Genomic DNA, 14771 nt, shown 5'->3' on the forward strand with positions numbered 1-14771 from the left:
GGGGGGGGGGGGTATTTTTGATAAATCTGTAACTGGAAGTAATCTCACTTGTATTTATTTATAGTTAGATCTATATTCTACAGTTACAGTATCAGCTCAAAGCAGATCACAGTATTAAACACAGGAAATAAATGCAATCAGAAACGTTGATTACACATTATAGTACAAACTGTAAAAATGTTACAAAAATGAGGACAAAATTAATAAAGTTAAAGGCAATAACGCGAATAGTTTTGTTAGGAATAATCATACAAAACAGTGTAAAAGCACAGATCGTACTGGTGAATTAAATAAAAGGCACGGGCCCTAACTTACAAAGGATAAAACTTATTAGAAAAAACAAGGAAAAGCTAAAACAAAAACAACTATCTCTCTTGTTTTCCTAACACTCGGTTGATCAAATGCCTCACATGGGATTTGGAATAAACAAAATTAGTCTGGGCTTTGCCCGCAAAAATTCCTGTAAAATCCATTTTCTTCCAGATGTTTTGGCAACACAATTTCTAGAACTGTAGTTCATGGCAGGACAGAGTCTCTCATAGATACATACAGTTAAGGGCAGCAATGAGAAAGCATCTTGTGAAGAAGGAAAAGGGGGCGTGTGAGGAAGCTCAGAATTTTAGAGCGAGTGACAATTACTCACTTTCAAGCACAGACTGAAGGCATCTGTCACTACCTGGTTACACAGATTCCGAATTATTTCAGTGCGTTTCAAAACCTGTGCTGTCAATCAGCATGACTCCTAAAGAGCTGAATCTGTTGGTCTTGACAGGAGACCATCTGCTTTTGTGGCAATTGTTGTTTGCCAGTGATGAGTTTAAATTATAATTTGGAGGAGAATTCAAATGGCGAACGTGACCAAGTTCAGCAAATGTCGCTTGTGGGTTCATGCCTGTAGGTTGGCATGACTTGCTTAGAGTGAAGATCCTTAAGTGGAAATCCAGGAAGTCTGTAAGCCATTTCAGATTCAGTGACAGCTGTACCTGTGTGACCCTGGCAGACGAGTTGCTGTAACCCATCTTGTTACATTTTCTAGCTTATTATAAATGGATGCTTGCTCAGTGAGAGGCAAGAACACTTTAAAGGTTAAGAGAAAACTTGCTAACTATAGATAAGAAAGAATTGACCTTTCAAGTTCTGCTCCCTAGACGGGAAAGTTAGTGAGGCAGAAAAGTTGCCCTAGAGTGTATAGCTCCTAATTTTTATTTTATTTTATAAATGTTAGGGTCTCAGGAATTCTTCATGAAAACTCCTCATACCTCCCCATCACTGCTCTGCACCTTACAGAGTAGAGAATAGCATGCCTCTGCAGTCTGATAGGCTGTGTAGGGGGTCAGAGGGCATCTAGCTGCACAAGGCTGGAAAATTGTGCAAAAAATGTCCATGTTTTGAGTGTACAATTGCATTGTACTATCTACCTCTATGGTAGATGTTTTGCAGCATTCTAGAATGGCAGTGGTTCTCAACTTCTGCCAACTTCCCTCTGAAATTGGAACTGAGTAGCTCCAGCTGGGGTTTTGAGACTGTGGTGACCCAACTTCAGAGGGAAGCCACCAGAGAAGAAGCAACAACAGGTAAGAAGCACAGCTGGCCTGATTCCTCTTGCCAGTTGTAGCCTGTCCCAAGGGAGGGAGGGGGAGGGAAGATGCTGATGCCACAAAAGTGGGTGGGAGGGAGGGTAAGGTTGTGATACCCAGGGTTTGAGAGGGTGGGGCAGAGTGAGAAGGGAAGGGATAGGGATTGGTTGTAAGGAAGGTGTAGCCTAGTAGTTTGAGCAGCTGGCTGAGAACCAGGGAAGCCAGGGTTCAAATATTGCTGCTGCTGCTTCTTGTGACCCTAAGCAAGCCACTTATGGGCCGATGATCAGAAGTCCCGTGCTGTTCCAAACAGCGCTCTAAAAATAGCGCCAGAACAGCGCGGGGCTATAAAGCCCTCTATGATCAAAGCTAATAGCATGCAAATTTATGTGCGCTATTAGCTCTGATCATAGGGGTACTTCTCTGGTCATAGGGTTACTTCTGCGGGAGCATTGTGCTTGGGCATGCGCCCCAGGCACAATCCTCCCACAGACGTTGTTTGACAGGACCGGCCTGTCAAAAGCCCGGATCTGTCAAACAGCAGAAGAGGTTTGATAGGTCTGGGATTTTCTCCCGGACCTGTCAAACCTAAGGCCCTCCCCCTTGTTTGGCATGCTGCCCGCTGATCATGAGGGATGAATGTGGGAGACACTTGTTTGCATGCATTTGCATTCAGTTAGTGTGCAGAGCCGGCAAGTGTGTTATTACACGCACTCACTGGCTCTGATCATCAGGCAGGAACAAACATAGGTGCTAGTATGGTGCTATTGGCCTCTAGCACCTGTCTTTGCGTCTGATCATCGGCCCATTAACCCTCTATTGCCTCAGATACAAACTCGGATTGTAAGTCTCCATGGACAGGAAAATATCTACTGTAACTGAATGTAACTCACCTTGAGCTGTTACTGAAATCATGTTGAAATACACATATGCAAGTATTTCTTGGTAATCTTGAAAATTTTGTGTTATTTGTTATTTACTGAGTCCTTTTCCTTATTCTAACCAGAGGTGGGCTGTAATTTATTTTGGGAATGGAGCTCCGAGATTCCTGCCTGTTACCAGTTCAATCTTGCCTCTTCCCTGTCTTGGAGTGAAGCACGAGCATCATGCCAGGCTCAGGGTGGGGACTTATTAAGCATTACAGACTTGAAAGAGCAGAAATTTGTGAGTGGTAAGTGGACAAATGTCATCTATTAACAAGAAGGCTTAATTAAGATAAGACATCTTAATTGCAGTATGCCAGTATGAGAAGGGGTGTGGTCTGGGTGTGTTTTGTAGGGGGGGGGGGCTAGGGAGGGGCCAAAATATGGATGTCCAGCTCTGATTACAGAAGGGGAAGGGACGTATCAGTCCAAAAAGATGGACATACCATGTAGACCTGCTTCCCCAGATGACTAAAGGCCAAATTCTATACATTGTGCCTGAAAACCCAGCGCCGATTAAAGACACACTTAGCGTGATTCTATAAAGAATGCACACAATTTAATTGAATAACAAGCTAATCAGAGATGATAATTAGGAGATAATCAATTATCAGCACTATTTGGCAATAATTAGGATTTAGGCACAGATCTGATTCTATAATGAATTACTTCTAAATCCTATCGAGCATAACAATTTGAGGTCGTGGTTAGGGGCGTTACCAGATTTTATGCGCATTGATACAGAATCACGCCTAAGTTTGCCTAACTTAGGCACCAGTATTTTCTAATTGCAGCTGCCTATAGTTAGACACACCTTAGAGCTAAGCACAAATCTATAAAGGGAGCATACTCGTTATAGAATCACACTGAGCGCATCACATTATTGGCACTGATTTTTAGGTGCTACTTATAGAATTTACCCCTAAATGTGTTAGAAAAGTGCTCTGAATGAGCAATGTCCCACTGGAGGGATTAATGGATATCACCCCTTTAATCCCCAGCCCCCCCCCCCCCAAATGTTAACTGACAAGGATACCGAGCTCTGTGACAGCTTCAGGAAAAATGGACGCTCATGGTACTAAAATGGCTTACATAGACGTTCAAGTTCCAACTGTGAGCCCTCCAAAACTCACCAGTAACCCAGTGTACGCACCAGGGGCGTAGCCAGACCTTGGCGGGAGGGAGGTCCAGAGCCCAAGGTGGGGAGCACATTTTAGCTTGCCTCCCCCAGCTGCCGACTCTCCCCACCACTTTCGACCCCCCCCCCCCCCCCCCCCCCCCCCCCGCCGTCGCCCCATCCCACGCCACTTTCAACCCCCCGCCGCCACTGCAAGGTACCTTTGCTGGCGAGGGTCCCCAACCCCTGCCAGCCTTAGTCTTCTTCAGTGCCGGTCTCCAGTTTGTTCGCTCACTTCGCTGATCTATGCTGTGAGTCCTGACATCCAGCATGTTCTGCACGTTCCATTATGTTCCACATGTTGCTGCATATATACGTGTGTTCTGAAATACCTATATACAAGTGTACCTGCTGACACATAGATGTGAATGATGCCATGTTCCCTCTATTAAAGTTATGTAAATTCATTTGTATAAAATGGATGCTCCCACTGCACATAACTGATGCTTACACATCCATTCCTACATCAGCACATCCTGTTCTAAAATACATCCTGGGGTGGATGTTTCAATTCCGATTTCTAACTTCTATCTAAGGTGGGGCTGTACAAACACAGATGTGACAGATCAGGCTGAAAGATATTCCGGAGAAATCCTGCGAGAACTTAGTGGCGTGAATTCTTACACTTTTCCTGGCAGTTGTGCAGCTTTTCCACCCATCCTATCAGGGCTGTCCATTATCCAGCAAGCGCATGATTTTCTGGAATCAGGTTAGGGCTGTGGTTCCAAACCTGGTCCCGGAGGCACCCCAGCCAGTCAAGTTTTCAGGATATCTACAATGAATATTCATGAGATTTGCATGCAGTGAAGGCAGTGTATTCAAATCTCTCTCATGAATATTCATTGTGGGTATCCTGAAAACCTGACTGGCTGGGGTGCCTACAGGACCAGATTTAGGAACCACTGGGTTAGGGAGTTAAGCAAAAATGCAAAAGTAACTTTTGGTAATGATGCAAAGTCTTTAGTTTCAAGTGTGTGGCTTTAAAGTATCTGGAAGCGACAGAAAGGTTGTTACTTTACAAAGCCAGTGTCATAGGAAAGCAATGTATTTTACTACTACTACTACTACTATTTAGCATTTCTATAGCGCTACAAGGCATACGCAGCGCTGTACAAACATAGAAGAAAGACAGTCCCTGCTCAAATATTTACAATATTGGACACAGAATATACCACCCTCCTATTGGCACTGGAGGAATGCCTTTCATACTGTAGTGTTGCTAGAAGCTCGAGATGCTTGCCACACAGCCAATCGTAAGAAAAAAGTTTGGGCCATTTGCAGGGGCATTTTCAAAAGAGAAGGGCGCCCACCTTCCGACACAAATCGGGAGATGGGCGTCCTTCTGTCAGGGTCGCCCAAATCGGCATAATCGAAAGCCGATTTTGGGCGCTCTCAACTGCAGTCCATTGCGGGGACGATCAAAGTTCACGGGGGCGTGTCGAAAGCATAGCGAAGGCGGGACTGGGGCGTGCTTAAGAGATGGGCATCCTCAGCCGATAATGGAAAAAAGAAGGACGTCCCTGACGAGCATTTGGTCGACTTTACTTGGTCCATTTTTTTTCATGACCAAGCCTCAAAAAGGTGCCCAAACTGACCAGACGACCTCCCCTTACTCCCGCAGTGGTCACCAACACCCTCCCACCCTAAAAAAAATTTTTTTTTAATTTTTTGCCAGCCTCTATGCCAGCCTCAAATGTCATACCCAGCTCCATGACAGCAGTATGCAGGTTCCTGGAGCAGTTTTAGTGGGTGCAGTGCACTTCAGGCAGGTGGACCCAGAACCATCCCCCCCTACCTGTTACACTTGTGGTGGTAAATGTGACCCCTCCAAAACCTACCCGAAACCCACTGTACCCACATGTAGGTGACCCCCTTCACCCCTTAGGGCTATGGTAGTGGTGTACAGTTGTGGGGAGTGTTAGCTTGCCTGAAATTTAATATTAGGATTTGACAAATAGTTCATGGGGGAGGGGAAAGGGAGGGGGAAATGTTAAAAGCTTGATGACGTTGGTATTGATTGCTACTTTATGTGTACTCGGAAAATGGAAGCTTTGTTTGTTAAGCTTATGAGAACATGTATGTTTATTTGTCATCAATAAAAATGTTCAACCATAAAGTATCTGGAAGCACTTTGTCTGCAATTATAGGTAATGATGATTAGCCTTCCTTAAGATCTGCAGACATAATTTAAAAGGGACATCAATAGCTGTGGGGCTGTTAATGTGCATCAATTTTCAATATTTCAGTCAGCCCTAGCAATACAATCTGTAGGATCTTTTTGTCCTGCATTCCTGGTATTTGCATGCTTGAAAGCTTCTCTGATTTAACCGGGTCTAAGTATAATGGGAATTTGCTGTAATGATCCTTGATGGAGCCCCATGCCTCGGTAGTTTCTCTTTGAGAAAGAGCAGCTAGGTACAGATGTACTAATGTACATACATAGCATGCCACAATGTAAAGATTTTTCACAGTTGCCCCCTCCCCTCCCCTCCCCAACCCGTGCGTTGTCTCTTTACCACCCCGATTCAGGGAGTATAGCTCTTGAAAACTGGTCACAGATGGATTGAGTTTATCCAGGTCAAAGGTGGTGTCAACAATTTTTTGTTTACATTCTGTACTTTTTGGGGAGAATAAACAGTTCATGTGAAGCTCACAAAATAGCCCTAAATACAGTCTATAAGAAACTCACAGAAAGCCAGTAAATGCTTATGCCTTATTCAAAGTTTCTCCTTATCGTTAGTAAATTTCCTCTAATCTGTAGAGCTGGATTTTTTTATATTTTTCTACAGTTAGTGGTTAGAGCATCAGGCTGAGAGTTCAAATCCCACTGATAATCCTTGTGACCTCATGCAAGTCACTTAACCCTCTGTCACACTAGATCAGGGGTGAGTAAACCTTTTGGCCCAAGGCCTGCATGGGAAACATTACTGAAGTGAGAGGGGGGTCTGGTGGTGTTCAGAGGTCTGAGAAGTAGGAGGTCTCCCCTCCAACCCACAGTACCCCAGCATCCCCCTCCGTGTCTCACCAGAGCCAGCATCACCCCTCCGGTAAGTATAAATTTCCCATGTGTGATTCACAAATCTTCTTTTGGGTGCCTTGAGGTAGAGTTTTACCTCAGCTATCTAGCTATATTATCACCAAAGGCTTCAAATGTTCATCTTTGATATGCAAGTCTCATTACTTCAAAGGTGGACATCTCAGGCCTTTAGCGATGGTGTCACAAGTAAACCAGCATTCTATTGCATAGCTTCCCACTAATCCAGAACCTGTGGGATAGTTGTGTCCAGGTTTTGGAATAGTGGAAGGGACTAATGGCAAGAAAATAATCAAGTAAGACCTCATTTCTCCTTGGCAAGCTGAATCATATTTAAATGTGGGACATGACAAGAGGGTTGGAAGCCATGATCCTGTGGACTGGATTTGACATGGGGGCCTTAGTTTGCCCACTTCTACCTTAGATCAGTGCTTCTCAATCAAATTCTCAGAGCACACTCAGCTAGTCAGGTTTTAAGATAGTCTCAATGAACATGCATGAGAGATATTTGTATACACCATATCATGCATATTCATTTTGGATACCTGACTGGCTGAGTGCCTTTAACTGGGTTGTGAACCCCTGCCCTAGATGGTAAACCCTTCAAGCTACTGTACCTGATGGTAACTCATCTTGTGCTACCAATGAAAAGGTGTGAGCTAAATTCCAGTAAAAGAGACACAGCTTTGAATTTGACACAGACCAAAACAATCACATCAAGCTCCAGCAGCAAAGGAAAACAAACGAGGCAGATTTCAAATGCTGTCACAGTGCAAAACAAGGGCACCTCTTCTTTCCACAGCAGCTGGTCTCGTAAATCTTAAGATGGCAGAAGACTCTCCTCCATCTTTCAGGTATGGGAAGGGATCAAAGATTTACGAAAACTTAATAACTTTTAAATATGTCTCTCGTCACAGTCTCAAACAAACAAAAAATATATCAACAGAGGAAGACTGCGAATTCACTATGTTCACTGTTAATTATGGAGAAAGCAGGAGGAAAAATATCATGAATCACCCGGTCACACTTATCCCGAATGTAAGGAAAGGAAAGTTGTTATAAGACCTTTATGGGATCCAAGATGGCGTTGTAGCGTTTTACTGCACCAGACGCGCTCAGATACTCTCCTCAAGCATTGCTGTGAAAGGCTCCGGACCTCCGTGGATAATGGGGGAAAGGAGAGGGAAGGTGCGGGAGAACCCCCTCAACCCCCACCGGGACCCACCTTCATCAGCAGACAATGTTGGAGCAATGGGCTGACGTGTGGTCCCAGGCAAGCCTCTTCTTCTGTGTCAGCACTGGCTAGCAGTGTCAACGGGGTCTCCTTTAGCCCCGTCTTACATGCGGCTCCCCCACAACCAGGAAGGAACAGTATGGAGTCAAGTCCTGCAGCTCAATCTCCCAATGTAGAGGAGACAAATGCGCAGGGAGGGAACTTGCCCACGCGGGGAGAATCCAGCTGGATGAACAAATTTCAGCACAGATATTGCCATCACAGATAGTGAGTACTTTAATTCAGTCTTTAAAGGCTCCCCTTCCTGCTTCTTCTTTGGGGCTTTTGGTAAAACCAGCCGTAGTGAGAACGGAGTCACTCTGGGACCTGACATTTAATTTACAGTCTTCTTTACAACAATTGATAACCAAAAATACCAGTGAAATTAAGGTATTGTCTGAAGCAGTCCTTATCCAGGCACAGGCAACTGCTCAGCAAACCTCAGAAGTGAAACTTCTAGATGAAAAAATTCAAAAACTGGAGTCTTTTGGTCAAGTCTCAATTAGGGACAGAAATTTTACATTTGTAGATTGGAATTCTTAGAGAATCAATCTAGGAGATTAAATCTGAGGCTGACCAATTTTCCCAGATCACCTTTGATTACACCGATAGAAATGGTTAAAAAATATTTGGTGGAAATTTTAGGAATGTCTGAGGACTCATTACCTCCGATAACTCGGGCAGAGTAATGTAAAACCTTCATCTGGAATTTCGATATGGAGATAATATGAACCTTACATCTTTCTTGGAATCCTCACTAGAGGTTATTACCCAGAGAACAACTGTGGTGGTTTCCTTTGCTTGGAGATAGATCGAGATGCTGTGTTGAAACTTTCTTTTCATCATTGAGACTCTCTCTTCCTCGGATCTAAATAAGAATTTATCCTGATTTGGCTAGAGAAACACGGAAAAGGCCTAAAGCCTTTTTGGCGCTAAGCCCAAGGACTTTGGCATTAGGTGCAAATGTTTGTACTTAAATTTCCTTGCATATGCCGAGTATTATTTCAGTTAAAACAATTTCAGTTCTTTGATCCCAAGCAGTTAGAAGAATTTTTGCTGTTTAAAGAAGAGACAAATGTTATAGTCTAGTCACAGATTGTATACTGTATGATTGTTTGGAGTAAACTAGCTGGGGAGCATTAATTATAAATTAATTTCCTAGATTGGGTTTATTTAAGCTCTTAGATTTAATTTACCTAATTATAGTGGTCGAAAGTGGGGGAAAGATTTCTGTTATTGATAACATTGAATATTTCTTTATGTTAAGATTTTCCAATTTCTTGTATTATCGCTCTAAGAGTTGTATAATATATAATTTGAATAAAAATGAATGAAAAAAAAATAAGACCTTTGTGGTGATTAGTCTAATCATCGACAGAAACCCCCCCCCCCCCTCCATCCATGAAATTAAGTGACTCAAAATTGGTGCTTTTGTGCATATAATCTTAACAATATTGTGAATTAAATTAAATTGCTGGATGACCGATGCAACATATATTCTGCAGGGCTGCACTTATCTTTGGCTCTATATGTCCTGACAGACATCCGTTTCGCCAATTTGCTTTTTCGAGGGAAACGAGCCTGAACACAGCAGCTTCACTCCCGCCTTGCCACGACCTCCATTAGGCATTGGGTTATAAAATTAAGAACATTTGGAAGAATGTGCAGTGGAAATCCAGAGGAAAGCAATGAGAAGACAGAATGTGAGGAAGAGTGAAAGAAATAGTTGATGACAGAGGCCACTGCTGATAATAGCATTTCCACTGTGATAAACTGAATCTGGTCTCAGGGGGGCAAACACTAAAGGGGTAATTTTATAACTGGGCATCTAGGTTAATAGGGCGGGAATGCGCTTATTTTTAAATACATGGGCTTTGTACTTTATAAACTACTAGTAAAAGAGGCCCGTTTCTGTGTGAAATGAAACAGGAGCTAGCAAGGTTGTCCTTGGAGTTCTCCCTCCCCCCTCCTTCCCTCCAGGGCTCCCTCCCCTCTCCCTCCAGGGCCCCCCTCCCTCCCTTGCTCCCTCCCCCCTCCCCTGTCCCTCCTCCCCCTCCTTCCTCCCCCAGGGCCGCCCCTTCCCCTTCGAGTTCCAGGGACGGCCGCGCCATGGTAAAAGAAAGCACACTTTTTAAGCCTACCCAGTTCGCTGACGTGCGTCATGACATTTCAGCCACCACAGCACTGTGCCAACCCCTTTGTTCTGGGAATAGCTTACTGCTGCAGCAGCTGCCGCCTCATCCTGTGGAAGGATATGCGACGCTTGCATCCAGCCTCCGCACGTTTGCTGATTGACTGTTGGCTGCTCTGCAGCCACGCATGTGAAAACAGCCCTGGGGCCGAGAGTGTCCTAATCCGTGCTTGAGACGCGTCGTGGTTTCCCAGGCAACATGGTGACGTCACCGGAAGGCTTCAGACATTATGAACCGGGCTTCAACTTCCTGGCGGTCAGCTTCAGAACGTTGGAGGTGCAAATTATTATATAGGACAAGCGCAAATCCAGCAGCAGTAGCGCCTAGACTAAAGGTATATGTGTTTAAATCATGGCCCCCATCCCTGCTTCGCTCTAACTCCTCCCCTGAGAACACCTATTGTAAAGTGTGCATTAGCTTTTCGTGGTACATACTTTAGGCATGATCTAATTTTGTCAGAGTTCATAAAATTACCTCCTGTGAGCCTGACTTACTAGTCTTTAATCTTATCCAGCTCTTCCCCACTTGCCTCACTGATACTCCTTGTCTCCTTGGGCAAGTTGGTTTATCTTCCATTTCCTTAGGTACTTGCTTTGTAAGCACTTTGGGGAAGGAACCTAGGCTACATTAATTAGCAATAATGCTGTATGACAGGGGTCCTCAAATCCAGTCCTCGAGGTTCACAACCCAGCCTGGTTTTCAGGATTTCCACAATGAATATGTGTGAGATCTATTTGCATGCGATGGAAGCAGTGGATGTTAGATCTCATACATATTCATTGTGGAAATCCTGAAAACCAGGATGGGTGTGGACCTCGAGGACCGGATTTGAGGACTCCTGCTGTATAGCATGGTTGAACATTATTTGGAAAAAAATACTGCCTAAATATCTAGATAGTTATATTTCCACACGAGAAAACATGTAGGGAGCTGCTGTACTATATTTTTTTAGAAGATTGTGTAATTGGATATTACAGAACCTGATGTGAATACAAAATGTTCATAGTCTCCATACAAATCATAGGACAAGCTTTTCTAGGCTGTGTCTGCAGGTGATTTGGCTGACATACTTGGGCCAAAGCCAATTAATTGCTCGTGTCAACTAAAATTACCCACAATCCTCTGGGACCCTCCCTGTTTTTTTAATGTGCTGGTCCTTCTGGCACATTATATATATATTGGCAGGAGCACATCTGGTGCATGGGAATGTTACGTTTCCAAACTTCTATGCTTACAGAAGGCAAACATTTGTAAACTTTTGCCTTGATCTCGCAATTAAACATTGAAACATTTTACAACCAAAATATTTTTTTGGATCCCCTTTTTATTCTTATTACATATTCTTTATAGAGGCATGACCCAAATCAGCCTGTGGTGTGGCACTGCCCCCTCCCCCCAATCAGTTTCTCTCCCACTACCCATGGCCATGTACAGGTCAAAATTCAGACTTAACATGGCAGAAAGGAGGCAACTGCAGGTAAGAAGCAGGGGGAGAAAGAGGATCAAAGGTGGTCCCCCCCCCCCCAAAAAAAAGCACAGGACGCTGTGTCAGTGACTTTGCTTTGCCCTTATAGATATAGGATTGGTGTAAAAATTCAGAAAGGGACCCCCAAAGCCTGGCAGTAGGCTATGCATCTTTCAGCTTTGGGTAGACTTGGTGGCCCCCTTTGGCTAATGCTTGCCCTGCCTAGGTAGCCCTGCCAGCATTACCACTTGACCAATAGTCTCCCTAATACTTGGAGATTAGTTTAAAACCGGTTTCCAGATACAGGACAGTAGTAGTTGTACATTCCTCAGATTAAGTAAAGATGTGCATGATCCAGACTAAGGGGTCCTTTTACAAAGGCACACTAACGTTTTTAGAGCTTTCTAAAAATAAGCGTGCACTAAACGCTAGAGACACCCATATATTCCTATGGGTATCTTATGTGTGCTAATCATTGGCGTGCGCTAATCACGCTACCACGCCTTTGTAAAAGACCCCCTAAATTCCATTTCTTCAGCTATTAAAATAATATCTTATTTATCTGTTAACCCCATTAATATTGCATTTAATACAAACTGTATATTCTTTTTTACGACTTTGTTATTCTTCATATTGTTACTATGTAAGCCGCTTTGAGCCTGCCATATGTGGGAAAGCGCGGGGTAGAAATGTAATAAATAATAATAATAGGAATGTATTTCTCACTTTGTATGTTATGAAACTAAACACACAGCAAACGCAATAATTAACACTCCAAGTTAAGATCAGAAAGATAACGAAAACCTAGAAGCATCTTCCAAAAATTATAAAAAGAGAGTTTGGGGGTTTTTTTTCAGACAGTGTTTATTGGTAGGGTCAGAACAAAGTCAACAGACTAACTGTATTCTGTGCTGTGTAATAATGATTTTAAAATGCCTCCGAAAATTCACTCTTCTTCTGGTTTGAAATGCAAGAGTTGTTTGAAAATATCACTTTTATAACATTTCTCAAGCCTTCCTCTTCTGTCCCTTATCTTAAGGAACAGACACTCCTCTACCCACACCATCTTCCCCCTCGGTATATTTTATCACCATGTCTTCTAGTCCTCTCACTGACAGAGCATCATCCCACAAGCAGGAGAAAGAAATGTAGAAGTCAGAGAGATATACAACATTTCTTTGTTCTACTTTCTCTTTTGTTTCTATTGTGTGTTTCAGAGCGACTGGGCAGCAAAGCTGTTGTAGTATGGACAGGTCTGAACCAACTGGATGAATCAGCTGGTTGGCGGTGGGCAGACGGAGCTCCTCTAGCACTGGTGAACTGGAATCCAAGTATATACAATTTCAGTACTAAAGAGAGAAAAATACTATTACAGATTGCATCTTTTGAAGTTGCAGTTTTTAAATTATCAGTCTGTAGTGCCAGGATAGCATTCTATACTTAATTAAATGGTTAATCTGTAGGAAATGTTGTACTCTTTCCCTCCAAGTTTTAGACAGTGAGGAGGCACGGAATAAAGGTTTTTCTGCATCCCCCCCCCCCCCCCCCCCCCCCCATCTAATTTATGTGTACATATGGCATTTGAAGTACAACAAAAATAAATTGGCATGCGCATGTTTTAATTTAGCTTTGCCAGCACCAAGCATAAATTATTAACCCACTCGTTTTTAGCTCTGAAATGCATTGAGTCTGTGAAGAAATGACGGCACATTACAGCAGAAAGAGGAGCTTCATTTCAGCTGCAGTGTATTTTTTTGGCAAAACTTCTTGCAGCTTGAAGGATACTCTGACCTTTTCACAGTGCTCCCTCCTATCGCAAGAGTCGCCATTTGTGCTTTTGCTTGAAGGTTGTTTGTTTTGTTATAGTGAAAAAGAAATCCTGAGTGAAAAACTAAATTATCTAGTTATTCTAAACCGGTTACACATTAAGCAGTATTACCTGAAGTGGAGGAGGTGAGCAAAGATTAAAAATGATCAAAGGGCTCACGTATTTTTAGAACTATGTTTCTTGTATCCTAATTTAACAAATGGTGTCGTATTCTGGCAACATAAAAAATGAAACCCACAAGCTTTCATGTAGCTGCTTGGTGGAATGAATTCCTTTGACATCAGGGCCACAGATTATAAAACAGTTGGAAACCTTTTTTTGATCCTAAGATGCTACACATGACCGCTGTGAGGCTTCCAGCAGACCTGCCCACATACTTAACATTGTAGAAAGCATGAAGATATTTGTGGGCCACTCTCTATGAAAGGCAAGGACAAAAACTGTGAGTCCGTGTGGAACTGGCTGGGAAGGCATGGCCATGTGGCAAGTCACAGCAGTCATTCTTGGCAAAGAGCACTTTTCAAAACATAACCTTTTGTTTCCAAATCCTTGGTAATGTGGATGTTGTAAAATGGAGCTGTTAATTTTGCTGTATTGTTTATTTCAGATTCAACGCATGGTCTGCTTGGAGAATATCATTGTGGAGGTTTTAGTTCCGTAACGCAAGGCTACTGGCAGAGATTTATGTGTGAATCTGGTTTACCTTATGTATGTAAAAATATTTAAATCATACAGATCGTGAAACATTTGGTAAGTGTCTCTTTCTTGGTGTGTACAGCACAATGTGCCAGCCAGTGCTTTCCTATTATCCATGGGCTATATTTGCATTGAGTTGGGGAAAAGAATCTTAATTCAGAAATTCTCAAATTTCACCCTAAAAAACCTTCACAAATAATAGGAAATCTTTTCATCATCCCTATTATGCCCCTTCTCTTTGTTTCAGGCTCTGGCTTAGCTCGAGTTTTATTGTTGATCTGATTACTGGGAGGGGGTTGTTTGTGGTGTATTTTGCAGTATTGTCCCCTCTGTATGTCCCTTACCTTAGATCAGGGGTAGGCAAACTCGGTCCTCGAGGGCCACAACCCAGTTGGGTTTTCAGGATTTCTCCATGAATATGCATGAGATCTATTTGCATACAATAGAGGTACCTCATGCAAATAGATCTCATGCATATTCATGGGGGAAATCCTGAAAGACCGACTAGGTGCAGCTCACAAGGACCAAGGTTGCCCACCCCTGCCCTAGATGGATTGCTGTTGAAGCCCTTGTTGGTTGAGGCTTGAGGAATAGGAAGCTGAATGG

The 14771-nt window shown here is 43.2% G+C and overlaps 1 protein-coding gene across 1 annotated transcript in view; it reads left to right on the forward strand.

Annotated features, from left to right (window-relative positions):
- PLA2R1 (phospholipase A2 receptor 1) overlaps positions 1–14771 on the forward strand; it is a 220083-nt gene that overhangs the window by 38577 nt on the left and 166735 nt on the right. Inside the window, 4 exon segments of the mRNA XM_030210858.1 lie at positions 2584–2748; positions 12859–12972; positions 14077–14193; positions 14515–14521. Coding sequence (XP_030066718.1) covers positions 2584–2748; positions 12859–12972; positions 14077–14193; positions 14515–14521 — 403 coding nt within the window.

Source organism: Microcaecilia unicolor, chromosome 7, assembly GCF_901765095.1.
Source record: "Microcaecilia unicolor chromosome 7, aMicUni1.1, whole genome shotgun sequence".
NCBI classification, from domain to species: Eukaryota; Metazoa; Chordata; class Amphibia; order Gymnophiona; family Siphonopidae; genus Microcaecilia; species Microcaecilia unicolor.